Here is a 27,206-nt window from a genome sequence, read left to right on the forward strand (position 1 = left end):
GTGGTTGCTGGTCCTAAATACTGAGAGATGCCTCCAGGGCGACAGCCAAGGGTGTATTTTTCCACAAGCGAAGCCCACGTCTATTTGCCCTCCTCACTCCCGGTCTTTCTTGTATAACGAGATTTTTTGTGTGTGGCAGGTGGCAGATTCAAGAAAGAAATCGTTGTTGACGGACAGAGCTATCTGCTGCTGATTAGAGATGAAGGGGGCCCCCCAGAGGCACAGGTAAGTATTACAAGCAAGCGGTAAGCAGCCTTTTCTTTACATTTGCTTCAGCGTTGAGGTCCCATTCAACAGAAATGGCTCTGGAAATCAGGTGTGCTCAAGAAAGGTGATGCAAAAGCCCCACGAACCTGTTTTCTCCAAGAAACGAATTCTGTTGTTCCTTCAGACAAAATCCTAGAGCGAAGTTGGGTCTGCGTGGCTGGTTTTCGCTTTGTGTTTTTAAGAAGGAAGGAAAGACACGATTTGCGCTCATTTGTCAACTCCGTTGATTTGACTTCTGGAAAGACCCATAGTCCTCTCCCGTTCCCTGTAAGCGGTTTGCTCCCTAGAGCAGCAGGAGCATTGAGAAAGTGGCTGGTCCGAAATCGGGAAATCCGATGTTGGGGGTGGGGGATTCTGCTCACTGGGCTTCTTGGCACAAGTCTGCCGCCTCTGAACACCGGCGTGCAGCCCAGTGTGGTGTCTCCGGAAGTTCCCTGAAGCCTGGGCATCCTGGAAGTCCAAAAGCACAGGTGGCGGTTTACCTGCTCTCCAGTGCCTTATTTTACTTGCCTAATAATTTACTGGCCAAGCGCATACTGGGAGCTGAATCCAGGAACGGTGGGCGAATGCCTGCCCCGTGTGGGTCGGCTCATGTAATCCTCGAGACGACCCTGCGGGACGATGTGCTGAGGAGTCCCGTCTCCACCGCGGACGCCGAGGCCGGGACTTCTTGCCCAAGGATGGACGTGGTGAAGGGGCACAGACTCCGGGGCTCTGCCTGTGAATGGCACCAACCTGGGGGTAGAACCATGACTCCCCCCGCCACTGGAGTCTCAGTCTTGGCGTCTTGCCGTGAGAACACGTTTACTCGGTTAACTGAGGACCAGTCCTTTATTCCGGATGTACTGTGTTCAGGGCCGTTATTTAGCCCAGTGGCTTCCCCTCATTAAAGATTTCTACCACGGGGGGCTGTCAGTATGGAGCCTTTTACAGCTGACCGACAGGATTTTGTACACAATTAGGCAGAGCGCGGTTGAATATTCAAGGGGGAGAGAGTCCTGTTTTTAAGTTACCGTTCCCAGGCACGTGGAGGCATGATCTTTGTTTTCATTGTTTCCGAATATTTCCTGGAGCTCACCCGAGCATAATGGCTTCACGAATGAAGTCGTAGGACTTTTTTGTGGCTACCAGTGTCATCCTAGGGTTGGGTAAAAACTCTGCCAATCAACTGGCTTTTGTGTGTGGCAGTTGCCGGGGGAGCCACGGGGGTGGGTTGGGGGGTTTACGGAGTGCTCACCACCTACTAGGCGCTGGGCAGTGAGTGCCCCCTTGGGAGAATGAGGTGTGGCGTGCACTTGCCAGCCTCGGTCTAGTCCCCGGGTCCACGATTGCTCTTCAGATGCGTGGGGACACCTCACCTCACTGCTCGGAAGAGAAAGGAAAAACATACCCCCAGATAGAGAGAGGGCAAGGTAGGTGCCCCGTGTCAGCCTGGGTCCTGGGTGCTCTGCTGGGGCGGCGGGCCTGTCCTGGGATCTGTTCTTCCCAAGATTTTGATCTCATCTCAGTTTTTCATTTGGGCTTCACGTATATTTACATTTTTATCACGTAGAATTTCCACATATAGCGAATACGCTTTTTAGTTAACACATGAAGTCAGAGCTTAACCCGGCCCCCCCCCCCCCCCAAATTCCGCCACGTATATCCGAGCTGGTACCTTGGCTGTAAAAACTTACTTAGGAGCTGTGGCTTCTCAGAGAAAGGAAACAGGATTAACGTTACTATTACTGATTTTTCCATTTTCCCTTGGAAAGTGGAGGATCTCTGGTGCCGGCCTGACCAGCTCGTGATTCTGCTGTTGCAGTCACGTGCGACCCTGGGAGGCTGCTGAGGTTCCAGGACCTTCCGTTCCGTCTGCTCTGGCCTTACAAGGCGGTCATGCGCACTGAACAGGCTCGTCCGCGCCTGGCAGCGCACTTGTTTGCCCCGAGGCACATTTGCCGTAGCTTCCCCTGGATGCGTGGAAAACAAGAACAAAATGGCCCAGAGTCAGGTGGTTGTGGAGTTGGAGAGGCTCTGCTGCGAGGCTGGGTTTGCCTCACATTTGTGGGACCGCCATTGGCTGGATCAGGACGGAGGGTAGAGGGTCCCACGGGGAGGCATGTCTGGTTTGCATTCCTTGGAGACGGGGTGGCCTGGGTGGGAAGGGGGTGAGGGTCCCGTTCCAGGCTGTTTTGAGAAGGACGTCAGTGACGCCACAGCAACGTGTTACAGCCAAAGTCCGGCCTCAGACTCGGCCTGACGGAGGGGTCTGCCGGCCACGTGTCCTCTGCTCACGAAGATGCTGTTCCCACCCTTTCGCTCCCCGAGCCTCGTCACTCAGTTCCTTCTTCCCTCCTCCCCTTCTTCTCTCCCCAGTTTGCCATGTGGGTGGACGCTGTTATATTTGTCTTCAGCTTAGAGGATGAGATCAGCTTCCAGACTGTTTACCACTACTACAGTCGGATGGCCACCTACCGGAACACGAGCGAGATCCCTCTGGTTCTCGTGGGGACCCAGGGTGAGTGCCATCTGCACGCAGGTTGAGTTTAAAGGATTCCAACACTTGAGCAGCGAGTGGAGTTATGGCCTCTGTTTTTGGTGTGGAGGAATCTGAAAATGCTTCGAAGAAGAAATAGTTGCCTCCTGAAGGCTTTTTCCAGTGAGAATCCACGAAACTGAAATTGTCACATTTCCTGAATTGATTCTGTGGAGAAATCACTTGGTCAGCAGCCTCAAAATAAAACCCTCCCCCAGTACTCTAGGGAAAATAAAATCTGTTTTCTGTCGTTTTCTGTAGGAGGGGTATCTTAATTCTTTTGGTTACATAAACCAATTAATAACCAATTAAAAGGTTTATTTTACCTTTTGGTGCATCTTTAAAATTCTACCAATTTCTTATATACAGCAGAGTTTTGTTTTATTTTGCTCCGTTTGTTATGTGTTATGATCTGTAGCTAATTTTTTTTTCCACCTAACAGGCCCCTCAGAGTCTAGAATTAACCCTGTATGAATACGTTTCTTTTCTTCTAGGTCACTTAAAACTTGGCCTCTTAGCAGAGCCACAGCCCTTAAGTGTCCTTGCTCTCAATCAGATTCACTGACGTACCGGTGTCTGCATCTGGGTCTTCAGTAAGAGGCCACATAGAATGTTTTTAAGAACGAGATGGCGGGTTGACTTTAAAAACTGCTTTGTCAGCAACGGAGGCAACTTAAAACATAATCGTGTCAAGAAAACTTGGATTATACCTTCATTTTTGTTGTTGTTATTCATACACTGTTTTTGTTAGAACGTCCACATCTGGTCTCTCTTTCTCCAAGCCCTGATGTGACACTTTTCTAAAGAGCCACTCGGCTGTGTTGAAGAAGCTGTTTGTGTGCTACCGGCTCTAGTGTGAGGAGAGTGAGCTCAGGCAGATGAGCCCCGGGCATGGGGCGGGTGTGTGTGTTGCAAGAATGGAAGTAGCAAGGAACCAACCGAAAGCATCATTTCTGTGTGCTAGATACGAAATGTTAGAGTCAGGGTTTCATGGGGAGCCCCCCCCCCACCCCGCCCTCTTGCAGCCAATGCTGCAAGTGGTCCCAGCCCTGAAGCCTTGAGAGCAGGTGGATTCCACCCGCAGCCCAATGGGAAAGGCTTTCTTTATGCCCGAGCGCCCCCTAGTGGTCCCTGGGAAACAAGGGCGCGCCAGTACGGAGTTGGCATGTTTGAGGTGGCATCCTGAAAATTCTTAGTAGTGTTTTTATAGTGGGTGGCCCGTCTAGAGCAGATCCTGCTTTAAAGCTTCCCTGAAGATGCAGCGACTCCTTCCCAACAAGCACCGCTCTGGCAGCCCAGCCCAGGGTATTTCTGAACAAAATCAGAGACCCGGTGTGGGCATCTCCTTAGTGCCTGCCCGAGTTAAGGGGTTTCTGTTTACGACTCAGAATGCCTTTTTTTCTGGGGACTCGCTGTGAGAGGGAGCAGGGACTTGTTCAGCCCAGGCCAGAAGGCTGTATACGATCATTTGTTGTCATCTTAACACAGCCAGGTTTTGGGTAGTGGAGAGTGGAGCGGAGTGTCCTGTCCCTGGGTGTTGGGGCCACGCAGTCCTGGCATCGGGGCATCCTGGCTGTGTGACCTTGACTGCCACCTCCTGTGGCCGGGTTTAAGTGGAGGAACTTCTGTAAGGCACCGGAAGCATCCGTGGGCACATACACGTAAGATAAGTGGCTGCTGTTATAATTGTTACAGCTCAGTAATCAGCTTTGGTGAGGTCCTGGTTGGGATGCCAGAAGCACATCTGTCTCTCTGTTCCCTTCCTTGGGGGTGAGCGGGGCTGTCTGTGTCCCACCTCTGCCGAAGGAGGGCATATCCATGTCCCCCACCAGGATGGTCCATGTAGAGAAGCCTGACGGAAGGCTCCATAGAGGCTCTGGGGAGGCCCTAACGTGGGCCCTGACTGCAAGGACCTACCCCTTTTTATTCCTGCTGGCGGTAGAAGCATCTGTTGAGTGAGCGCATTTTGTCTGAAGAGGCCCCGGGTGAGTGAGCACCTGGGAGCCCGGGTGGAGGAGGGATTCCTGGCAGTCTCCTCACACTCGTTTGTGAGACGTCGTTCATACTTCAGCATCGCCCCGTCCCAAACGAACGGGACGTGAATATTAGCAATTAGGCAAGTTCCTCTTGGTCCTTGATCAGACCTTTAATTTCCAGAGTGCCCCAGACGCCCCCCAGTGGCGAGATGGTGGAGTGAGTGGGCGTTCTGGAAGGTTCCACTCCCAGGTACTTTTTACTGCTCACAGACTTGCTTTCTGTGAAGCCTGCTCGTTTGTTGTGCTTTTGCACAGGTTTTGTGGGATGCTGGAGACACAAGGTGGGTCAGGTTATAGATGAGGGACTCTGAGCTTCTCTCCCTCGTGTTTGGGGTTGGCCTGGAGGTAGGAGGTTCTGGAATGGGAAAGATGAACAATTATGTTCATTCTTTAAGGACGCCTGGCATGTGGCGCCGCCTCATCCACAGGCGGGAGGAGGGGCTCTGTGGGAATACGCGTCCACTCGTGGAGCCAGGGAGCCTGTGTGAAGGTCCCGTCAGGGCACAAGACATTTCCGAATGAGGCGGCTGTGTAATGTCTGACGAGCAGGTTCTATTTTAAATGCCTGCAGATTAAATTTATTTGAGAGAAAGGCACGAGCCCTGAAAGGATACAGAGTTAGGATGGAACGAAAAACAAGGCTTGTGTCGCCCTGACTGAAACGAGGTGCAGCTACGACACGGCCACACCCGTGACGTGTCGCTGTACCTGGGAAGATGAGACGGGACGGAAGCGGGGTGGGCATCCCACTGAGGGAGGGGGGCCGTGGAAGTGTCCGGGACTCCAGGTGGCGATAAATCCTCAGCCGGATTGACAGATTTCAAGCTTTTTTCCCTCCTGTTTCCTTAAAAGATGTTTACACCTTTAAAAAAAAAAAATACATCTTTTTCTTAAGTGTTGTGAAATTTAAGTCAAATTTGTTAACCTGTCAGGCAAGACAGGGCAAGATAGATGTTCTTTGAACAAATCCCTGTAACAGACCTTGCCAGGGAATGTTCCGGAACATCTCTCGAGATGGCGCAGGTCTTTGTCCGCAAAAGAGGTATGAATCGGAGTTAGTCTTGATTTCTCTGAGGGAAACTGTCAGGTCAGGCCTGTTCCATAGGGCTGAAGGTAAGATAGGAAGCAAAGTGAGAAAAAAGAGAAAGAGAGGGAAAAAATGAATAATTTCTTCCCTTGAGATGCCCCTTTTTTATGCACTTCCTGCCCCCAAGTGAACAAAACGTAAAAGGTTGTGGCTGCCTCGTAGGTCTTCTCTTGTGCTGCACCTCCTCTGGGTAGAAGGGAAAATCCCACCAGTGGATTTTTGTTTAAAGAGCAGCTGGGCGTTTCCTGTAGCTCTGGAGCCTTTATGCCGCTGAGAAAGCTTCACGGCAGGAAAAGTCCCTGAAAAGTGCCTGCTGTCTCACACCTAGCTCCGTGGCCTTAACATCTTGGCCTTCCTGCGTTGGCGTGTGCCGGGCACGAGGCTGGCGCTCAGCAACTCCCTGGGAACTCATGATAGGACGCATCTGGGACCCTGAGCTAATAAGGGCTGAGTCTTTCTTTTTTAGGGGACTGGTGGCAGGTGCCTGACATGTCTGCTTTGCCGCTCAGACGTCCCCATCTGTACATAGATCCTGTAGGAAGTGGGTCTGCCCAGGAGCAGCTGTGTTAGAACTAACACCCCCCCGACTGCCCCACCTCCCTTCCCACTCCTGCCTCAGTCTCCCTTAAACACACCAGGCGCTCTCCCCTGCAGGTAGTGGCTGGTTGGCCCTGCCGCCTTCCTGTAGATGGGGCTGGCCTGAAAATCACACTGAGCACACGGACCTTCGACCTCCTTCCCTGCCCGACGTGGCTCTGGTGGCCACACTGTATGGTTCAAGGTTGCTCCCCACCTGTGCCCCGTTCTCTTCCTCCTTCCCCAGCTGACCCCTCTCTCCCCGGCCCACCTCTCCCTCCCTGGCTGACCTGGTAGCCCCTCCGTGAAGCACAGATTTTTGTGTGTTCACTGGGGTAGCCTTGTGCCTGGAACAGGACCAGACACCTAAGGGCGGCTCTGCGGACACGCACCGAACGGGTGAATGGCTGCACCTGTAGGAATTCTGCTCATAGAACGCATTTCGCAGGATGCTTCTTGCACCGAAAGTCACCTGCAAATACCGAGCGTGGGGTGTCTTTTTCCCTTTTATTTTCCTCCGGAGCCACATTTAACTCTCACGCCTTCCTTCTGGTCTTCCTAGGCGTTCTTTTGTCCCAAATTTCAGAAGCAGGATCCTCTGAAACGGATTTTTACAAAGGATGACTCTAATAAAATGTTTGAGATTATTACTTGGAGGGTAAGCTAGGTTTTAACAACCCCAGGTCCTTAAGTTCCGGGAAGCACCCGAGCTACTCGTGGTCACCCTGTCTTTGCTCGTCTGTTCCAGATGCCATAAGTTCCACGAACCCGCGGGTCATCGACGACGCCAGGGCGCGGAAGCTGTCCAGCGACCTGAAGAGGTGCACGTACTACGAGACGTGTGCCACGTACGGGCTGAACGTGGAGCGCGTCTTCCAGGACGGTAAGCGCCCCCTGCGGTCGGGGCAGCACCGACTCCCCGGTGGGCGGGGCCCGTCCACGTGACCGCTGGCCCCGCCCCCGTCCAGAGGGGGCTTTTGGCTGCCTGTGCGCATGTTCAGAAGCCGCAGGCCCCCCCCCCCCCCCCCCCCGCCCCTTCGCAGGTGCTCCGTGACCTTGGCGTTCAGGGTCAGACATTTGCAGGTTTCTGCGCGAGGTGTGTCGGACTTGACGCGTTTGCCGTCTCTTCTCCGCCGTGGCTACTGGTTCTTAATTCAGGCTTGTTCCTAAAAACGGTCTACGTATCGCATGTTGGGCTTTGAGGAGGATAAACAGAAAGAGTAAAGAGAGCCAAGCGTGGACCGAAAAAACCCAAAACAGAACAAAAGCCCAATCGCACATCGTTCCGACTCGTGGCTGGGAGCCAGCGCCACGGGGCAGGAATTGTTTCTTTGTGACTGAATTCATTAGTGACCCCCCTGCTAATCCTGGACCACTGGGACAGGGGGCGTCAGACAGGAGGCTCTCCGGGAGCAGCGCAGGGTTCCATACGGGGGTGGCGGGGGGCAGCACCACGGGCACAGACTCCGATGCCAAGTGTGGGCTGGGAAGGGGGTGGGGTGGATGGAGACTTGGCGTTTCTGGTCTAGGGGGGAGGGGGGCGTCGGGAAGGTCTGGGGGAAAGCCGCTTCCTCCGGAGGGTCCCGCTTCTGGTCGCAGTTGTGGGAACTAAATGCCAGGTCACCCCCTGCTCGGGCTCACATCCGCGGCGGCAGAGCAGACCGCCCAAGCCGCCGGGTCACCCCGGCCTTGCCGGGCACCAGTGCGAGTCGTAGTGACAGGCCTGCGCTTGCGGGACAACGTGCGAACGCTCGTCTAAATGTCCGGATTCGTTTTCAGTCGGGGCTGTAGGAATTGCACACTGTGACCTGTTTCATTACGTCGCAAAGGTGACCATTTCCACACAGCACGTTTTCTTCCCCGTTCCTTAAGCACCGGCATGCTCTAGGCTTTCGGCCTCTTTTCTTCATGCAGTGGCCCACTCTCCCCCCTTCTCACAACGTGTCTTCCAGAGACCTTTGTACCCGCGGTCTTCACTGTCTCCCCAGGGCCTGCTCGGAAGCTGCAGCATCCCGCCGAGGGCCCTGGGGTCTCCCGGCCCTTCCTCCTGCCCCCGTGTGTTTGTGGGGCCCCCTCGGGCTGTACCCATTCCTGCTGGGTGGTGGGGCCCCCCGTGGAGCCCGTGCAGGCCTGTGTTTGCAGCACCTTGAACGGTCGCCCGTGAAGAGCCCCGCACGGAAGCATGTGGGGTCCCGGGAGGGTGTCCCGCGGGGCAGGCTCGCCATCTTCCACCAAGCAGCTCAAACCCTGTGCGACCAAACTGTCACAGGTGAAAGTCCCCAAGCTTGGGCCCACGACCGAATCTGGCCAACAGCCTGTTTCTGTAAGTAGTGGTTTCGGTGGCCCCGGCTGGGCCGCTTTTGTTACCACTGCTCAGTCGAGTGGTGGCAACTAAGATGTCAGGGCCCCACAAAGCTTGAAACGGGGACCCTCTGGCCCTTGGTGGGAAGCGTGTCGGTCCCTGATGGGGATGTTCAGAGTTTCCTTGTGTGGGTGAGCTTATTCTCCGCAAAGATTGCCTTACTTGTGCGTTTATCGCAAACGTGAACTTTCCATAAGTAAGTGAACACATACATCATAATCCTAAGAATTAGTAAATAGTAGGGGAGGCCAAGATTGTTATGCGTCCCTGCCCTGCCTCCAGAGTGTGTGCAGAAGCACTTTGTTGTCTGCAAGTTGGGATGCCAGCAAGGGGAGGGGAAGGGCCTTTCCAAACATCATCATCTCACATAATATTAAGGTGTTGCTGTTGTTGGGATTTGAATGGTGAAGCACGTTATGCTCTTGGGAGTTATGCTCTTAGGAGATTTTCAATACGTTCGTTTTGTTACTTCTACTTTTAGAAATAATGCCTTCCCATTAAACATTTGGATTGTACAGAGTCAGAAAAGGAAATAAGGCTCACGATCTGACAGCTTGTAACTGTTGTGATTTTGTCCTTAAAATATCTTTCTACGAAGATAAGTTTGAGAAATAAAATTAGAGTCGGGCCACCTGGGTGGCTGAGTTGATTAAGCAACTGACTCTTGGTTTTGGCTCGCGGTTTGTGGGTTTGAGCCCCGCGTTGGGCAGAGTCTGCTTGGGATTCTCTCTTCCTCTCTCTCTCTCAAAATAGGTAAATAAAACTTAAAAAAAAAAAAAAAAAGGGTTTACTCTTATTTTGTAGGGTAATTATGTGGTATATCTTTTTATTGGTTCATACATAAACTCCTTAATTGTTACCGATAAAAGTTCTTGACTGAGTGGAGATTGTGCTTGGTACTTAGAAATCGTGAACGTTAAGAATCTGTATTAATCTTTAAGGAAAAAACACCCCGTAGGGTTCAGAGTTCAAGAAATCAAGGCTCAGAAAAATGACGTAGCTGGACCAAAAGCTTTGGGCCTGGATTGGACGCCTGTCTTGGGACCACGAGCCCGGAGCCTTAACCATCCTGTCATTACACAGCAGGGACCTGGGTCCTGCCCACTCACCTGGGGGAAGGCTGGGCAGAGTGGCTTCAGGGACGCAGGTTCACTGCCCACTCACAGACACTGTACATGTGGATTTGTCTTTCGGTTTTCTGGGAAGCCTTAGGACTTGTTTTTATTTACCCACTCTTTACCGTTGCATCGTATAAAGAGAAAGAAGGGGCACGTGGTTTTTTGTAAGGTTTAGCTTATTGCTGGAAAAAAACCAGAGGCCGGACTGTTACCCCAGCAAGACCTTATTTGTACCTGCCCCTGCCGGCCAAGCATTCTAGTCCCCTGGCTCCCCAGGTTTCTTCTTTAAGATACCAGGGACTTTTAGTCTTTGCTTCTTTAACTTGGCCTTCTTAGTGTCCTAAAACTGAAGACAGAATGTTTGCTTTTCTCTCCGTGGTGTCACTTTCAAATGGCTCTCGGAAAGTAATTCAGGAGGGAGCATCCTTACGAGCCCCAGCGGTGTCAGGAGGCAGGCAGGTAGATGGATCCATTTGTTCATTTGTTTATTCTTTGAGTCCCTCACCTGAGCACCAGCCTTGCCTGCACCGTGCCTCTGGTTTGGGGTAGAGAACAGGGAGGGCCTTGGTACCCAGAGACCTAAGCTTGCACCTTGCCCTAGGGTGGAGGGGGCGAGCGACGGACAAGGTTGCTTTTTGTCACCTGCTCGCAGAGGTTCCGGATCACCCTTGACCCGACTCCTTCTGAGTGTGTGTGGCTCGCACAGCAGAACTATCTGGCCCCCACAGGGGGTCTTATAAATAAGATTCACCTTCTGAGAATGCACGTGCTCACCGGTTCTGCATCTGGGCTGCTGGGTCTCATGGGGGCGTGGTTACCCATCTGTTTGGAGAGCCCTACGGGAGCCCTGGGCCACCAAAGTCTGGACCGGAGGGGATTGAGGCAACCTGGGGCTGCACGTGCCCACCCCCCCACCCCCCATGTCTTTCAGTCTGTCTAATTCTGTGCAGTTCTGTTTGCCCCCGGTCGTGTCTGGGAGATCAGCTACAAGCTTTTGTATTTTTAACATTATAATGGTGATTTCTGGGTCAGCATTAGATTTTTCAGAAGCCCCTGGTTGTCTGTTCTCTCAGGGCCTGGAGACATGAAGATACAGGATTACAGGAGGATAAGGTTCATTCTCTGTAGACGTCATTCCTCTGATGTTAGGATTCTTACTGAAGAAGGGTTTCCCTCACTTCCTAAGGCAACGAGCTGAGTGGGAGAAGGCCTATGCAGTGGCACATCTTTTGTGCCATGTTAGATGAGTCTCCGGCTAGGGGTGGTGGGAGTTTTCAACCTAGATGTTCAGGGACAACCTACGATGCTTAGGACTTAGTGACAAAAATAGATTCCTCCCCCCGAAGGCCGAGCAGTGCCGAAAGGTAAAAACTCATGTGTGTAAGCGGTCGAAGGGCCCCTTGAAGGACCACCAACGTGCGCCATCTTGGGAGGAAGAAAGTGGACCCTGCCGCCTTATCTTCATGATGGAGCATTGGGGACTTTTGTTCCCTCAAAGTGGGTTTTTGGAAATGGTGAATTATGTTCTCTTTTTGAAATTTCCTATCCTACGTTGAATGTCTTCGCTTATAGTTTGTTTTGCTTCGACGACGGTGCTTGTGTGATGGCCGTGTGTCGGGTGTAGTGAACTGCCACAGCGTAGTTCCCTCATTCCAACTAAGCAGGAGGTAGAATCAGTTTGTTGTTTGTTTTGACATTTTTTGGCATAGAGCCAATAGAATGCCTACTTTTTTTTGGGGGGGGAGTATATCTTATAATTTTTTAATGATGGGATCTGACTGGTATATTGTGTTTTAAAGATCCCTGATGTCTAAAGAAAAGTGGTTTCCCTTTCGTACAGAATGAGTAGAACTTTGGTGGTAGTATCAAAGAATTTAGTTTGTCCTTACCCAAGCCCTTTTGTGCCCTTGCCCTCTCTCCCTCGCTCCCTCTCCTAAAATGAGCTGATAGATTTGCCTGTATTGTAAAGCAGTATCGTTTTCTATGTGGGTTTCCTGTAATGCATCTGGACACCGGCTGTTTTGTATACCGATTTCAGTATTCTGAGCACACATATTCTGAAGTTGTAGTCATTTGTTAAATCCCACCGAAAGCATCCTATTAGACGTTAAAGCACACCCCCCTGGAAAGCTTAAACTCCCTACCTTCTTCAGCTTGTATTCGTAGGACAATAGGAAAGCCTGTCTGCAACCTATTCTGCTCCGACAGTAATTGTCAGACCCGGTCAAGATCCGTACCGACCAAGATCTGGATAAATTACAAATTACCATCTGTCAGCTTGACTCTCCCCAGGGCTGCCGAGTTTTGTCACCGTGTCATCCAGTTACGGACTGGACACCGTCCAGTTCGGCGATCCCACATGGAAGACCGTTCACTCTAGAATAGATGATCTGCGTTGCATTCATAAGAAACGGTTCGGTTTTAGGTGCGTGTGGGTGGAGAGGCTGGGCGACGGCATTAGAGGGCTCTGTCTGCCCATTGCTGGTGCTGCCATAACCCGGGCTTGCGCTCGGGCTTCCGGGAGTTACACGCCGACGTGCACTGTCCTTGGACGGGCCTCTGTCTGACGGCGTGGTCCCGTTCTGGGAGGACCCACCTCAGGCTCCCGGCACCGTCACGCCAGCTCTTTACAACCGTGTCGCGGTTCACGCTCTGGAAAGCGCTTTTGTAAGAAGCTGTTCCCTAGGTGCCCCCCGGCCTGCGGATGGCTCACCTGGGCGCGGGGACCCCCGTGCTGTGGGCTGAGCCGGGAGGGGCTGTGTGACTGGCCCAGGGGTTTTCAGGAAGTCAGGGAGCCTCCCTTTGCTTTCTGGCCTTCGCTCCCAAAGACGGAAATCCTGATGTGCACAGAATCCCATTTCCCATGAATTGTATGCGGCTGCCTGGTCCTCATTACGGGAGCGTCCAGCATGGGAGTAGCTGTGTTCACGAGCCCGGTTTGTACAACCTAATTGCATGTATTAGAGCATCATTAAGTGGGAGCAATCTTCGGGGACTTTGCTCCGAGTGCCGCGTGGTGTTTTGCTGACGCCGCCGTCTTTTGTTTGTGCCGCTAAAGGATGTGTCAATTAGGCCCATTCCGTGCTTTCTTGGAACCCGCGTAATTTCCATTGTGGGGGTGGCCGCTTTTATTATTTGTGTTGTGGCTGCTGTTTTTCTCTTTATTGTGTTGAGATTAGATTGGAGTCCATTTATTTTTATGTTTGGTAGATTTCTTTTTCCAGAGGAGTGCTTTCAAAAGTAAGATTTTTCACGTTTAAAGGCAAGCCGTATGTCTGTGTACATTGGCGTTTAATAATACATACTGAAAAGGTGAACTGAGTCCTGAAGTGTCTGTTCGTTTGTATTTTTTTTTGTCATTTGTAATAATGACTGATATTTATGTCACACTCCAAGGACTTGATGTCAAATAGTAGATCTTAATAGGCCCTGTTTACAGCCGACGTCAGCCTGCGTGTCCTTTTCTGACCATGGCTTTGTCTGTGCCTCTGTGCCCGTCGCTGGCCCCGTGGCCCCATGCCCCCCCCCCCCCCCCCGCCCTTGGAGCATGCTCACTGCCCCTGCACTGCACCAAAAAGTTGTACATTCAAGACTTCCCGGGACAGATGGGTAGTTAGTTTATATTATGACGGGGTAAATTTCAGCTGCTTAAATTACACTTTATTCAGGGGCGTTCATATTGAAATTTGTTTTTTAATGTTTATTTATTTATCTTGAGAGAGAGAAACAGAGAGCAGAGGGCAGGCAGAGAGAGAGGGAGAGAGAGAATCCCAAGCAGTCTCAGTGCAGAGCCTGACACGGAGCTCGTACCCACGAACCGTGAGATCATGACCTGAGCCGAAATCAAGAGTCGGACGCTTAACCACCTCAGCCACCCGGGCGCCCCTAGGGGGTTAGTATTTTAGAACTTCCTAAGAACAAGGGTGAGAGTTACGTACACATGGCCCAAACGGGAGAAAGGAAGAGAAGGAAAACCCTCAACAGGTTCCTCTACAGGGAATTGGTGGAGTCCAGTGCCACGGGCGTGGCCCCAGTTTGGCCGTCGTTCTGCTGTCATCATTAACCACAAGCGTCATTGCCTGTCGCTGCCTGGCGGCTTCTAATGTGGTCGGATCCCATGGAAGTTAGAACCTGCAAGTTGATTCCAAAAGAGCCACGTCTGGCCCATTGTTTATAACCTCTCATTAAATGGAAGAGATACCTAGCTGGTGTTAACACAAAGCAGACTTTGGGTCGAGGCTGTGGGTGGGAAGCGTATATGCGCGGTGAGGAAGAATCTGTAGCTTTGGGTGGGTCTTTCTGTTTCTGCCATAGCCCTCGGTTATGTTTGGATGGGAAAGTGCATGAATGATTTACACCGATTCGTTGTATGAAGCATGACGTTGTCGGTACCCTTTATATATGTGCATTTTTTTAATGTTTATTTCTGAGAGAGAGACAGTGCATGAGTGGGGGAGGATGGAGAGAGAGGGAGACACAGGATCCAAAGCAGGCTCCAGGCTCTGAGCTGTCAGCACAGAGCCTGACGCGGGGCTTGAACTCATGGACCACGAGATCATGACCTCAGCCAAAGTTGGACACCTAACCAACCGAGCCACCCAGGCGCCACTGTATGTGCATTTTTTTTTAATGTTTATTATTTATTTTCAGAGAGGGGAAGAGCGTGAGTTGGGAAGGGTCAGAGAGAGAGAGGGAGAGAGTGATTCCCAAGCAGGCTCCACACTGCCAGTACAGACCCCAATGCAGGGCTTGATCCCACGAACTGTGAGATCATGACCTGAGCTGAAATCGACAGTCGGATGCTTAACCGACTGAGGCACCCAGGCGCTCCTGTATGCTACAGCACTTTCAAATTTGGTTTATTTCTCACAGAGATGCTTTCTCTATAACGAGGTTAAATCACAAAATGAAATAATACCAAAGCTAAAATAATCAGCATTAGCTGTAGTAAGTCATATTTTCAGGGGCTAAAAAAAAAAAGCAAAAGCAAAACCAAGAGAATAACAAAAGAAGTTTTGAATTAGTATTTTCAGGGGAACAAAGTTTGAGTTAAAAACTTCTTGGAGTTGAGAAGCTGTGAACATCCGTGTTATGGACGAGCCAGACATCTGGCACTTGATCTGCCTGACAAACGGGGAATTTGTTAAGTTAAGCTGAGACTAGTGACCGGGTGACAGGGAGCACTGTCAGGGCTCATTTGAGAACTTGTTGAAGGTGATGACCTTGGAATAATCTGAGTGTTTCAAGATACTGTTTTGAATTGGACACAAGTATGATATCAGCTTGTTTCTTGCTTGGAGTCTCTTTGTCCAGAAGCTCCGTTTTGAGAGTTTCTCTCTCACCCGTTGAACTGATCAGTGGACCCAGAGGCTGGACTTTTCAGGAGGGATTATCTCCTTTGAATATCAATTGATTTGCCTAAAATCATATATCCAAAGGGAAAATGTTTAGGTAGGGGGCAATATCTCAATTATGGGTATGATTCACCGACTGTAGCTGCTGGCCCTAACGATACAGAGTTATGTGTGAAACTCAATAATTTTTTTTTAATTTTTTTTTTTTAACGTTTATTCATTTTTGAGACAGGGAGAGACAGAGCATGAACGGGGGAGGGTCAGAGAGAGAGGGAGACACAGAATCCGAAACAGGCTCCAGGCTCTGAGCTGTCAGCACAGAGCCCGACACGGGGCTCGAACTCACGGACCGCGAGATCGTGACCTGAGCCGAAGTCAGACGCTTCACTGACTGAGCCACCCAGGTGCCCCGAAAGTCGATAATTCTTAAACTCATTTATGGTGGGGTGGAGGGGAGCATTACAAGGAAGAAGGCATTTTGATTCTTTCCAAAATAACATCCAAAGAAGTCCTCTTAAAGTCTTGATACCAAGATTGATGTTATTACAAACAACAAGAGACCATAAATAATCTTCTGTTTCACAGTTTTGTGGACTTACCGTGTTACTAGAAGCTTTGCTCCACCCTGGTGGTTTCTTACCCTACGTCGGGAACATTTTGTGCTGTGTTTCCCTTACCGGCAGCCTCGTGCGGGCACCAGTCCCCACACGTGTGCACATAGACGCCTGCTTTAACTCACACACTGCCAATGCTCCTAGTACGTGTGCTTTATCCTGATTTTCACGTTAAGACCCCTATCTTTTGCTCCTGGAATTAATTTTATCAATGACACAGAAAATGGTTGTGTTAATACTTGCCTGCGCTGTGGCCTCGGAGCTGGGATGTGCTCCAGGATTCTGTTAACGGCTTGAGCCAGCTTCAATTAGCTTGATGTATCATTAATGCATACAAATGGCTTTTATTTTTGTTCATAATCTGTTCACGATGCCACGGGATTCTACTCTTCCTAATGTTTTTAAAATGACGCAACGGTGATGTACTTTTTGACCTATTTAACCCTCTGCCGCCTCTGATCAAACGAACACAAAACTGTTACTTAAAAAGCATAGTCGGAAATTGTCCTACTTCGTAGCTGGTATTTCCAACTTATTTTGAAGTCTTCTGTTAACTTTTTTTCTTCTTTCTTTCTTTTTATATTTTTAATTCACATCGAAGCTAGTTAGCGTGTAGTGCAATAAAGATTTCAGGAGTAGTAGATACCAGTGACTCATCCCCTTGTATGACACCCAGTGCTCATCCCAACAAGTGTCTTCCTTGATGCCCCTCCCCCATTTAGCCCATCCCCCCACCCCCAACCCCTCCAGCAACCCTCAGTTTGTTCTCTGTATTTGAGTCTCTTAGGTTTGTCCCCCTCCCTCTTTTTATATTATTTTTGCTCCCCTTCCTTTATGTTCTTCTTCTGTTTTGTCTCTTAAAATCCACATGTGAGTGAAGTCATATGATATTTGTCTTTCTCTGACTGTGGAGTCTGGTTTATTTTCCAACATTATTTCCCCCTAGAGAATACGGACATAGCCAGATTCTGAGTCGCCTCCACTCACTGAGGAATTGTCCGCTAATGACTGGATTAGCAGCCCCAATATGTTGTGTTCATGAGAGAGAAGGAAGAGGAATCCTCCAGGGAGGAAAGTTGTGAAAGTCTTTGACACTGGAAGGCGTAGCTTTACTCCACGGGCGCTGATACCTGTGCATACTCCTGAGCTGGGCGGGGGAGGGTGCTGGTCAGTGTCACCTCCAAGAGTGCCTGGGGGTCCAACTCGGAGCAGGTGCCGGGCCTCCCCCGAGGCAGGCCTGGGGTCTGCGGTTGGCCCGTGTGGTTCACGCAGCGTCACTGCAGACTTTGCGAAGAGAAGAGGGCACACCGGCAGGTGTATGGAATCTCCCGGGCTTCAGGGAGAAGTCCGCCGTGCGGAGCGGGTTGAAGCCGTGTTTGTGTGAAGAAAAATAGGCTAAAAGCTTTGATGACTAAGTTGGATTTGTGCGATTTGCTAAAGACGAGGTTTTTAAAGAATAGGAGATACGGAAGTAAAGACCGCCCCCAACGCCACCGCCCGGGGGCTGTCGTTGTTACGGGGTGGGGTGTGTGGCCACATGCATGCCCGCGTGTTCGGAGAAAGTGGGTTATCGGGCCTCGAGACGTTGGAGAACCTGCTTGATTACATCCATACTTTTTCTACAATAGTTTTCTCATTATTCCATTGCATTCCATTAAGTGAATACAACTACTTTTTTGGTCCAATCGCCTAGTAGGTATTTGGTTGTCCCCCCTCCCCATTTATGTATTTGATTCAGGTTCAGGGCCTTGGTGGAGGGCTCTCTGTTTAAGTCTTTGTCTCCATCCTTAATCCTTTCTTTAAGAGACTGCTCTGGAGGGGAGACTGCCGGCTCAGTGGCCCGCGTGGCCTCATGGCTTTCGGTCCTCACTGTCCCCAAATCGTCCAGGGAGTTGTCCCCGCTCAGGCCTCCTTTTTCTGTTCCCTGGCCACACTGGGTATTTTCTGTTTAGAAACGTTCATCATTTATAGATAGAAAAGAATCATAGTGGTATTTTTTTTTTTTTCAAAATACAGTTTTCACTAGGTTTGTCTCTTGGTGTAAAAAGCAGCTCCTCTTTGGCAGGCAGGAGTTTGGTCAAGAGATGGGGCTCGGAGGTCTGGCGTGGCAGGTGACACGTGGGAGCAGATGGGCCTCGCTGCTCTTGAAGACGTGGCCTCGGTGCTTCCGGGGGGTTCTCTGCGGCTGGAGCGGCGCAGAGACCGCCCCCGATTCCGTGTGTGGCCGCGATGTCGGAGCTGGGGTTCCCTCCCCCGTCCGGCCCTTCTGGCCCCGCGGTGTTACCTGTGCGCTGCCGCGTGTCCCCTCCGAGACAGACGCCCGCAGCGGGGTGCCTTCTGAGGGAAGTGGAGAAAACCTTTCCCGGAGCTTCGTGTCGGGTCAGTGCCCCGGGGGGTTTGAGGGGCCCCGGAAACCCAGCCTCGTTTCCACCCAGGACAGTTCCCGAGAAGGGCCGCGCCCGCCCCGGTCCCGGGACAGGTCCGCCGTGCCTGCAGCCGGAGCGCGGGTGCACTGCCCCCGGGGGTCGTCCTTCTGCAGTGGTGGCCGGGGACCCCCTCTGGACCAGTTTCCTGAACCCTTGAAGCACATGTCCCCGCTGGCGAACGTGAAGATCTTACCTCATCGTTTCATGTTAGATGTGTCAAAATCTGGGAAGGAGACCATTTCATCTTTGCCCTTTCTGCAAACGAAAGCAGAAACGTGCATCCTTTTTCCTCCGTCACATCCTGAGTCGGCTGGCCGGCACCGGCGTCAGTAACTCGAGCACGTGGTGGTGGCCTTACCTTTCAAGGCTGCCGTTCAGATGCCACCCACTTTCAGCCACCATCGTACTCTGGCCCCTGCCTTGGGCCCGCGAGCAAACAGCAGCCCCGTCTGACAGGGAGCCGTCTGGGGGATCGTCTGGCCGGCTGTCGCATGGTCAGGCCTGGCGCCGTGAGGAGAGCCGGGCGATGGCACCTTGAGCTTCTCTGTCCCAGTCCCCACGCCGTCAGGTGGCGCCCCCCTGAGGCGCTCTGCAGTTCTTTCCCTCGTACACGTGCCTGCCTGCAGGGGGCGCTGCGTTCCGTCTTCCCACAGCTGTCCTCCTGCAGTCCAAGGGTTTTTTGGTCTGAGTTTTGGAATTTCAGGAAGCTCCCTCACATTTTACTTCCTGTGTAAACCGTAAGAAAAAAATACTGAACACTGACGCGGTCATCTGGATGCTAGAAATACTCCTGTACCTGGGCCAAAATTTTGTTATCAAATGCAGCACCAAAGCGCCTTTTGCATTTAAATTCATCTCTTGCCTGAACTGCACACTGGTAGGGTATCATGTCTGGAAGGACGTGAGAGCCTGGCTAGCCTGGCCCTTCACTTTGCAGATGAGCAGGCAGGGCCCGCGAGGCCATCCTGCCAGAGAGCACCGTCAGAAACTAGAGACTAGGTGTGTCTGTCTCAGCCACATGGTCTTACCTTTGTTCTGGAAATGTTAAAGGCCACAGATTACATTGTTTTAAGGTTTATTTATTTTGAGAGAGAGTGAGTGAGTGGGGGAGAGGCAGAGAGAGGGAGGGAGGGAGGGAGAGGAGGGGGAGAGAGAGAGAGAGAGAGAGAGAGAGAGAGAGAGAGAATGAATATCCCAAACCGACTCTGCCCTGTCGGAGGAGAGCCTGACATGGGGCTCAATCCCACGAACCATGAGATCACGACCCGAACTTAAACCAAGAGTCGGACACTTAAGCGACTGAGCCGCCCAGGTGCCCCCGCAGATTACATTTTAAAACCTGGAAGTGAATGAAGATGCTCCTTTAGTTATTTTAAATAAAATTGAGCCACATCCCCACTGGGGAATTTGGTGGGGTTACATGTGCCACTGTAATCAACATATGAATTATTTGCGAAAAGCCGTGTGATAAAAGTTCATCTGCACATACTGTCTTCACGTAATAGAATATGTGGGTAATAGAACGTTGGATCTATAAAGAGGTCTCTGAGACTCCATGAAAATATGGCAGAAAGGAAATGTTTGCTTTCAAGTACTTGATTTTGTAATTTAGTGACATGCCACCAGGGGGCATCAAAAGAGCTCGTAAGGATGGTTCTCGCTGGCATATTTTTCCCCTTTGCTGTCACTGTGGAGAATACAGACATAATAAAACTAACACAGTGGTTTAAGAGATCATTTAGGCCTGTAATAAGATACAGTCCATAAAGCGTGTGAAGTTACTGGATCAGCAGTACAGGAATACAGAAGTAAAGTTTCATTCATTGGGATGGGGAGGAGGACAAAATAAAGATGAAATGATACATTCTGTGGTTAAAGGGACCCAAATCCCTTCTTGGTTTTTTGTTTTTGGATTTTTTTTTTGCCTTGCATGTAACTTAAGACTTCGAAGAAAATTTGTCAAAAGATGTGTACTTTTTTACTAGAGTATAATAAACATTTATTATTTAGTCTGTCATATTATTTTTTTAATGTTTTTATGTATTTATTTTTGAGACAGAGACAGAGCATGAGCAGGGGAGGGACAGAGAGAGAGGGAGACACAGACTCCGAAGCAGGCTCCAGGCTCCAGACACAGGGCTCGAACTCACGAACCATGAGATCATGACCTGAGCCGAAATCGGTCGCCTAGCCGACTGAGCCACCCAGGTGCCCCTGGTCTGTCATACTCTTAATGGAACTCCCCAAGAGTTCTTTTGGCCTGATGACAGCCCTGATGTCCCGCTCTAGGGTCTGCGTCCTTGGTCCAACACCAGGTCTGAGCAGGTGGCCATGCAGGTCTGGGGTGAGGCCACTGCCCTCGGTCTCTCCGCTGGGCTCTTGCCTCCCCACTGCGTGGGACGCCGTGGGTTCTCCATGGGCCGGAATTCCTGGACAGGGGGAAGGGAGTCAGTCGGTTTTGGGAAATGTAGATACTCTTGTGGAAGTGAGGTGAGGTGTGGTGGGGAGTGGCTATGATCCCTGAAGGAGTTGAGGGCCCTTCAGAGAGCTCCCACCTGCTGCTTCCCCGTGCGCCCTGCCGTGGGCTGGGCACGTAGAAGAGCCTCACTTTTGGGGTTCCGGGTTTTCTTTTTTCCTTCCTCTACTTTCCCAAGGTCGAGGGCTTCTCACTGCTGTTTTCCTCTCGTTTACTTTTTTTGGCTTTTACCCTTTATTTTCTCCCACTACATAAATTCCATTAGAAATTGTAGCAGCTCGGCCCATGACTTTTTTTTCAAAGGTTTTTAAAAAACATTTAAGAGGGGGAGGGCAGAGAGAGGGAGAGAGAGAACCCCAAGCAGGTGCCGTGCTGTCAGCACAGAGCCCCATGTGGGGTTCGATCTCATGAACCAAGAGGTCATGACCTGAGCCAGAATCAGGAGTCGGACACTTAACCGCCTGAGCCACCCAGGTGCCCCTTTAGGTTTTATTTACGTAATCGCTGTGCCCCACGTGGGGCTCCGACTCACAACTCGTAGATCAAGAGTCCCACACCACCAACTGAGCCTCAGCTCATGACGTTTTCAATTTCTTTACGTGGTCAGTGGGACTTCCTCCCCTTTTTGCTACGTCAGATGAGAAACCTGTCACATCACAGGCTATTCTATACAGATGGCGTCTTTTATCAGAGTACTTACGAACTGAGTGTTTAGAATTTATAAGAAAGTAAATATAACTCCCGGAGCTCCACAGGCCAGTCCCCGGCGTGGGGTAAACACAGCCGGACACTGAGCAACAGGAGAAGTGAGATAACACGGGGAAATTTCTGCTGTGGGACAGCAGGTTTCACAGTCTAGTCTTTCAGCGCCGTGGAAGGGTGTTGCACCGGCCCCTGAAAGACGAGAATTTGGGGGAAGGGGCCGTGTAGGCGGAGCCCTGGCCCAGGCTCTAGATGCTTCTTCCGCTGCATTTAGTAAAGTCTGCATTCATCCATTTGCAAGGCACTGAGGCGGGTGCCCGGGACCCGCAGGAAATGAGCACGGCTCTGAAGCCAGACGCTTGTTGACCGCTGCGGTGGGATCGTTCTTCACCAGAGCTGCGTGATGGAATTTTTTAGGGAGCGAGGAAATCCTGCTGCAGAAGTACATTGAGCTCCTAAATAATCCCTGATGATAGACCTCCGCACGTAGCCCAGCCAGTGCGGCCACTGAGAAGAGCCGTGAGTGCAAATCCCCGTCACATCCTGAACGGACAACCCCGGATCTTTTCCCGGGGGCTCCCCTTCCTCGGGTTCTTTGTCCTGCGTGCGTGCCGTCAGCCTGTGCCTGAGGGCTGGTGTTAGGGGCGTGGTGGCGGGCATGACGCCTGCTTTTGTTTGCTACTCTCTGTCCTCGCCAGGCTCTGCCCCCCAAAGGTTCTTAAAGAAATGCAAACAGGTAGTCCGTCCAGCTCACACTGTCGTGCAGTCTGAAGACGATCGGGAAGCCCTGGGAGACGTGAAGCGATGCGCAGAGGGAATCTTCTGGGTAACCCGCAGCTAACTTAATTGCTATGAAATACGATGGCTCACGTAAGGAGGGACCGTTGGAAAAAGGCAATCAAATGCATAAGGACCGCAAGGACCTCTCCATGTGCCACTGCCGTGTGTTCCTGCTCAGGTAACGGTGTGGAAGCCGAAGCTCACTGCTAGCACTTTCTGTGGCTTGAGTGAGTCTGCCCCGTGAGGCAGGAGGGCAGGACCCTCGGCTGCTAAAATAGCATCACATCCAGTGTGTGGATTTTGCTTTTCAGAGTTACGTTTTCAGGTCCGTTTCTGTTAAAATACACAGTTGTGCATGTTACATATATTATCTATTTATATCTATTTAAACATTTTAGTATTTCTCACTAGAATAACAGCCGTTTATAACAATACAGGAAACTGTAAAGGAGCCAGTTAAAATCGCCTGTGATCCCACCACCTAGTAAGAAACATCTTATTGAATGCCCGTTGAGTCGATTTTCAGTACTTTCAAAACAAAATTGGGACCTTATTCTATATTCTTTTAAATAACCTGCCTTAAAAAGACCCGAACATAGTTACTCTGTGTTGTTTCATTTCTTCTAAAGTCTGTGTTTTCTGATATGACACCACAGCATTCCTCCCTCAACTTGTGTGTTACCAGCATGGATTTTCCAGTCCAGAGACAGAAGGCTGGTCTTGAGACCCACCTTCCAAGACCTGTTCCGTAAAGAATTCTTGGGTGCCTGCCGGCTGGCAGAAATGCCCACTTGCGGCTGAGAACGTCTTCGACTCTTACCTTTTAGATCCCGGGTGCGGTCAGCTGTGACGTCCTGCCCGGAGCACTGGGTGCAGAGGGACGCACTCCCGCATAGGCGTCTGTATCGCCCCGCCGTGTGTGCACGGGGTCCCCTCTCCCGCGTCCCTGGTCACCAGTGAGCTTGCGGCCACAAACCGGCCTCCAGATAGCCGTTGCCACCAGAAGTCACTGGCCCGAAAACCCGGGAGTCTCTCTCTTTGCACCGTATATTTCTTACGGGAAATAAAGGAATTGGTAGCGTTAAATATACATGAGACAAAAATTACAAAGGACCGGATAGGCCCTTTTTGTCCTCCTCCACTTTCTGGCAAATCAACAGAACTAGGACAGATTCTGCAAAGATCCATTTCTAGATCTCATGTATCCATTTATCCAAATATAAACTCAAAAGATTCAAACAACACAGAGGCTCAAATTGAAGGGCAAGTCTTAGAACACTCAGCATCGTTTGGTAATTTTGTTAAAACTGCTCGGAGGGGCTCCTGGGTGGCTCGGTCACTTAAGCGTTTTGGCTCAGGTCATGATCTCAGCAGTTCGTGGGTTCAAGCCCCACATTGGGCTCTGCGCTCTCAGCTTGGGATCTCTCTCTTTCTCTGCCCCTCCCCGGCTTGCTCGCGTGCTCGCTCTCAAAAGAAAAAAACAAAAAATACATAAAAACTAAAAAAACAAACAAAAAAACTACTTAGGAAAGCTGGTAGATTTGAGTAAAAAACAAAACAAAACAGAATGGCTTTGGTGGGTCATTGGTCCGCATGAGGGTACTAAGTGTCGAAGTCACAGACTCCAGGGCCCAAGGGTATCTGAGCCACGGCCTGAGACGTGTGGTGGTGAGCCCCTGCTGGTCCCCCCCCAGACAGCCACAGCCTCACCCCTGCAGCCCGTGAACAGTGCCTTATGGCAGAATCAAGGCATTTGCAGATGTGGTTAAAGATCCTCAGACGAGGGGCTGGGCCCTGAGCCACAACCACGTGGCTGGTAAGAGGGAGCAGTGTCGTGGCCGCACACGGGGAGAGGACAACGCCCGGGTAGAGACGTGAAGGTCGGGGCGACGCGGCCACACGCCAGGGCTCGCCGGCGGCCCCCAGAACCTGGGTGAGGCAGGCGGCGGATTGTCCCCTGGAGCTTCCGGGGCCAGCACGACCCTGCCGGCACCTGGCTCGGCCAGTGATACAGATTGGGACTCGGCCCCCAGAACCGGGCCAGGCCGTTTTCTGCTGTGTTGTGCCCCGGTCTGTGGGACCTTGTTAGGGCGGCCCCGGGAAGCTGCTGCAGATGGGGTACCGTCATCTAGTTCCCACCCCTCGTGAGAGCGGAGAGCTCCGTGATTCCTGCTCCCCACTCCTCCCCTCTCCCCCCACACCTCGCCCTCCTCATCAGCGACCCTTCTTCCTGGATCCGGGAGCCACGGTCAGTCCTCATCCTGCCCTCCCCTGGCGGCCTTGACCCACACGCACCCTTTCATCCTGTCACACCGGCTCCCCATCCCTGTTCTCGTGTTGTTGTAACTCCCAGGGCAGCCGCGCTCTCTCCTCTGTGGGTGTTTTTTTTTTCTCTGCACAGCCTTTCAGTGATGAACCTCACGGAGACCTAGTCCCAGGCCACCACGTGTCTGTCCACACTGGTCACCGAATCCAGATCCGTTTCCGTGACATGTTATGGGCAAGAAACTATGTCAGGTGCTTCTGCCGTGCAGCAGCGAGAAACTGGGGGGTCAGGCTGACCGCCCCCAGCAGGGATTTGCTGGGTGCCGTGTGTGGACGTGAGCCTGCTCGTACGAGACGCCAGAGCCCTGTCTGGTGCCCAGAGGTGCCGAGGTGCGTAACCTCAGGTCCGCACGGCCCCGACCAGCTGGAGCGGAGACTGGCCGTACCCTGCCCGTCAGCCTCACCAGCGCCCAGCGGCTGGGTCTCTGCCCCAACTAGTCTTTCCAGAACAGAGAAAAACACGTCGACAGGAATGCTGCTGCTGTGGGAGGCTGTGGGGACCGTTAGGAAAACACCTGAGTGGGAGTCTGAACACTTTCTCCTTTTTGCTTTATTGTGCTCTGTGTTTTGCCGTTCCGGCCTATTCTGTTCCAAAACGAGCACCAGAGAAAATGAAACCTGTATCCGAGGTTTCAAAGACAAACCACAAAGCCCGGACGGAAGTATTCAGCCGTTGCGTTTGGAACTCGGTCGAAGTAAATGAAGATGCCGAAACCCAGATGTTTCCGGTAACTTGGCCAATAACCAGACAGGCCGAGCCGGTGCTGATGACGTGACACGCTGAGAAACTTCAGCTTCGGTTGACAGACTTCCTGTTTCATTCCGTAAAGACAGCTGCTACAGAATATCCGCTCGCCCACAGGCCTGTGAATTCAGATTATTGAGTCACAGTCTCGTTTTCTTGCCGAGTCAGTCACCGAGGAAGCGTCACTCCCGGATGCCCACAGATAAACGCAGGGCAGCAGGCCGAGCTGGGCTCCGTCTCTGTCTTCTCGGTCTGCACGATGATTCAGCTAATCCCCTCAGTTTACCCAGCTGTGAAATGGGTAGGTCTTCCGTTTATTACTTCTTGGGATGCCTAAAACACCCGCCTATGATAAAGTAACGGAAAGCCTGGGAAGGTGGCGCGATTCTGAGCAAAAGCACACGTTCACCGTAGGGTCCATCCACTCTACGTAGACTCCTTCCCGAGGGAGGCCAGTCTGGCTCGGCCCTAAGGGAGAGTGCCCTTCCGGGCCTTTCCCTCCTCACCTGTCCAGATGTAGGGCACAACACTGAACTTTTTTGTAACCAGCTCTTCCCCTTGTGTTCTGGAAGCAGGTTAACTCAGCATAAGCTCTCACCCTTCTAAGTAAGATGGACTGACGCCTTCAGAACTGTTCTCCGGACCTGCTCTCCCCTAGCAGTGTTCCTCGAGATGGTCGGTTACTCATTAACTGAGCAGTGACGCTGGTTTGCTTTCTTGTTTTGGCACCGAAAAAATGTCTCTCTTGACAAAATTACCAAAATGCATCAGAGAGGGCCGCCCCCCCCCCCCCCCCCCCCGCCCGCCCCTGCTTAAAGGTAAATACCTTCTTACCTGCTGTCACTTCCACCAAGTTCTTTTTCTGGGGTCCTTTGCACAAATACACGGCATTGACAACACTTACAAGTTACCACTGAACAAAAGCTAAATTCTTTAGTCTTGCTCACACTGATAGATGGTCAGATGGTCCTGCAATTCAATATCCAGACCCATGAACTTACTGTATTTTTTAAAAATTTTTTTCAGTGTTTATTTTTGAGAGAGAGAGACAGAATGCAAGCCAGGGAGGGGCAGAGAGAGAGAGAGAGAGAGAGACACGGAATCCGAAGCAGGCTCCAGGCTCCGAGCTGTCAGCCCAGAGCCTGAGGAGGGGCTCGAACTCATACGCCATGAGATCATCACCTGAGCCGAAGTCGGACGTTTAACGGACTGAGCCACCCAGGTGCCCCCACGAACCTAGTACATTAAGGCTTGAAAAGAAAATTCAAATAATAGGTAGCTTTTCTCTGGGAAGGACACACGTTTCCCCCCACCCCCACCCCAACCCCAGAATGTGGGATCCACCTGATTTAGGAACCCACGTCTGGCAAATGCAGAGAACAGAAACGACCTTGCTAGGAGTCTGGTGTTTGTTATCTCCCTTCTCTGGGTGAGGGGACAGGAGTGTCTGCGGAGGACGGGCCAGGCCTAGACGGTGCACCTGGGGCTGCTGAGACGTGGGCACTGCCCCTCCGGCCACTCCAGCGCCCCCGTCCAGTCCGCGCGCAGCCTCGGGTGTCCCACGTAGGCCAGTGGGAACACAAGAATAAAAACTCGGAACCTTCGAGTGTGCAGCCTAAGAGCTGCTGATAGGGAAGCGATCACGGATTGAGAAATGAAGCGTTTAAAATGAAATAACGCCAGGGCTCTGAAATAGGGCCCGGTTTAAGTGCAGTAATTACAATAGTTGCTAGGCGGCTCCCACTTACCGCCGCTACAGCAGGCCGCCTTTATCTTTATGGCGGGGCTTTGATTCCAATCAGAGCTTTCGAATGAGCGGA

At 51.4% G+C, this 27,206-nt stretch overlaps 1 protein-coding gene across 10 annotated transcripts in view; it reads left to right on the forward strand.

Annotated features, from left to right (window-relative positions):
- The window catches only part of AGAP1 (ArfGAP with GTPase domain, ankyrin repeat and PH domain 1), a 553,979-nt gene that overhangs the window by 216,595 nt on the left and 310,178 nt on the right, over positions 1-27,206 (forward strand). For all 10 annotated transcript variants that reach the window (XR_007149568.1, XM_047846407.1, XM_047846411.1 and 7 more), the window contains 3 exons: positions 140-225; positions 2,626-2,767; positions 7,233-7,367. Coding sequence is in view for 9 of the 10 variants with exons in the window: in XM_047846407.1 (XP_047702363.1) it covers positions 140-225; positions 2,626-2,767; positions 7,233-7,367 (363 nt within the window). In the remaining variant the exon portion in view is untranslated. The remainder of the gene's footprint in view (positions 1-139; positions 226-2,625; positions 2,768-7,232; positions 7,368-27,206) is intronic.

The sequence above is a fragment of the Prionailurus viverrinus genome, unplaced genomic scaffold (genome assembly GCF_022837055.1).
Source record: "Prionailurus viverrinus isolate Anna unplaced genomic scaffold, UM_Priviv_1.0 scaffold_39, whole genome shotgun sequence".
Lineage (NCBI taxonomy): Eukaryota > Metazoa > Chordata > Mammalia > Carnivora > Felidae > Prionailurus > Prionailurus viverrinus.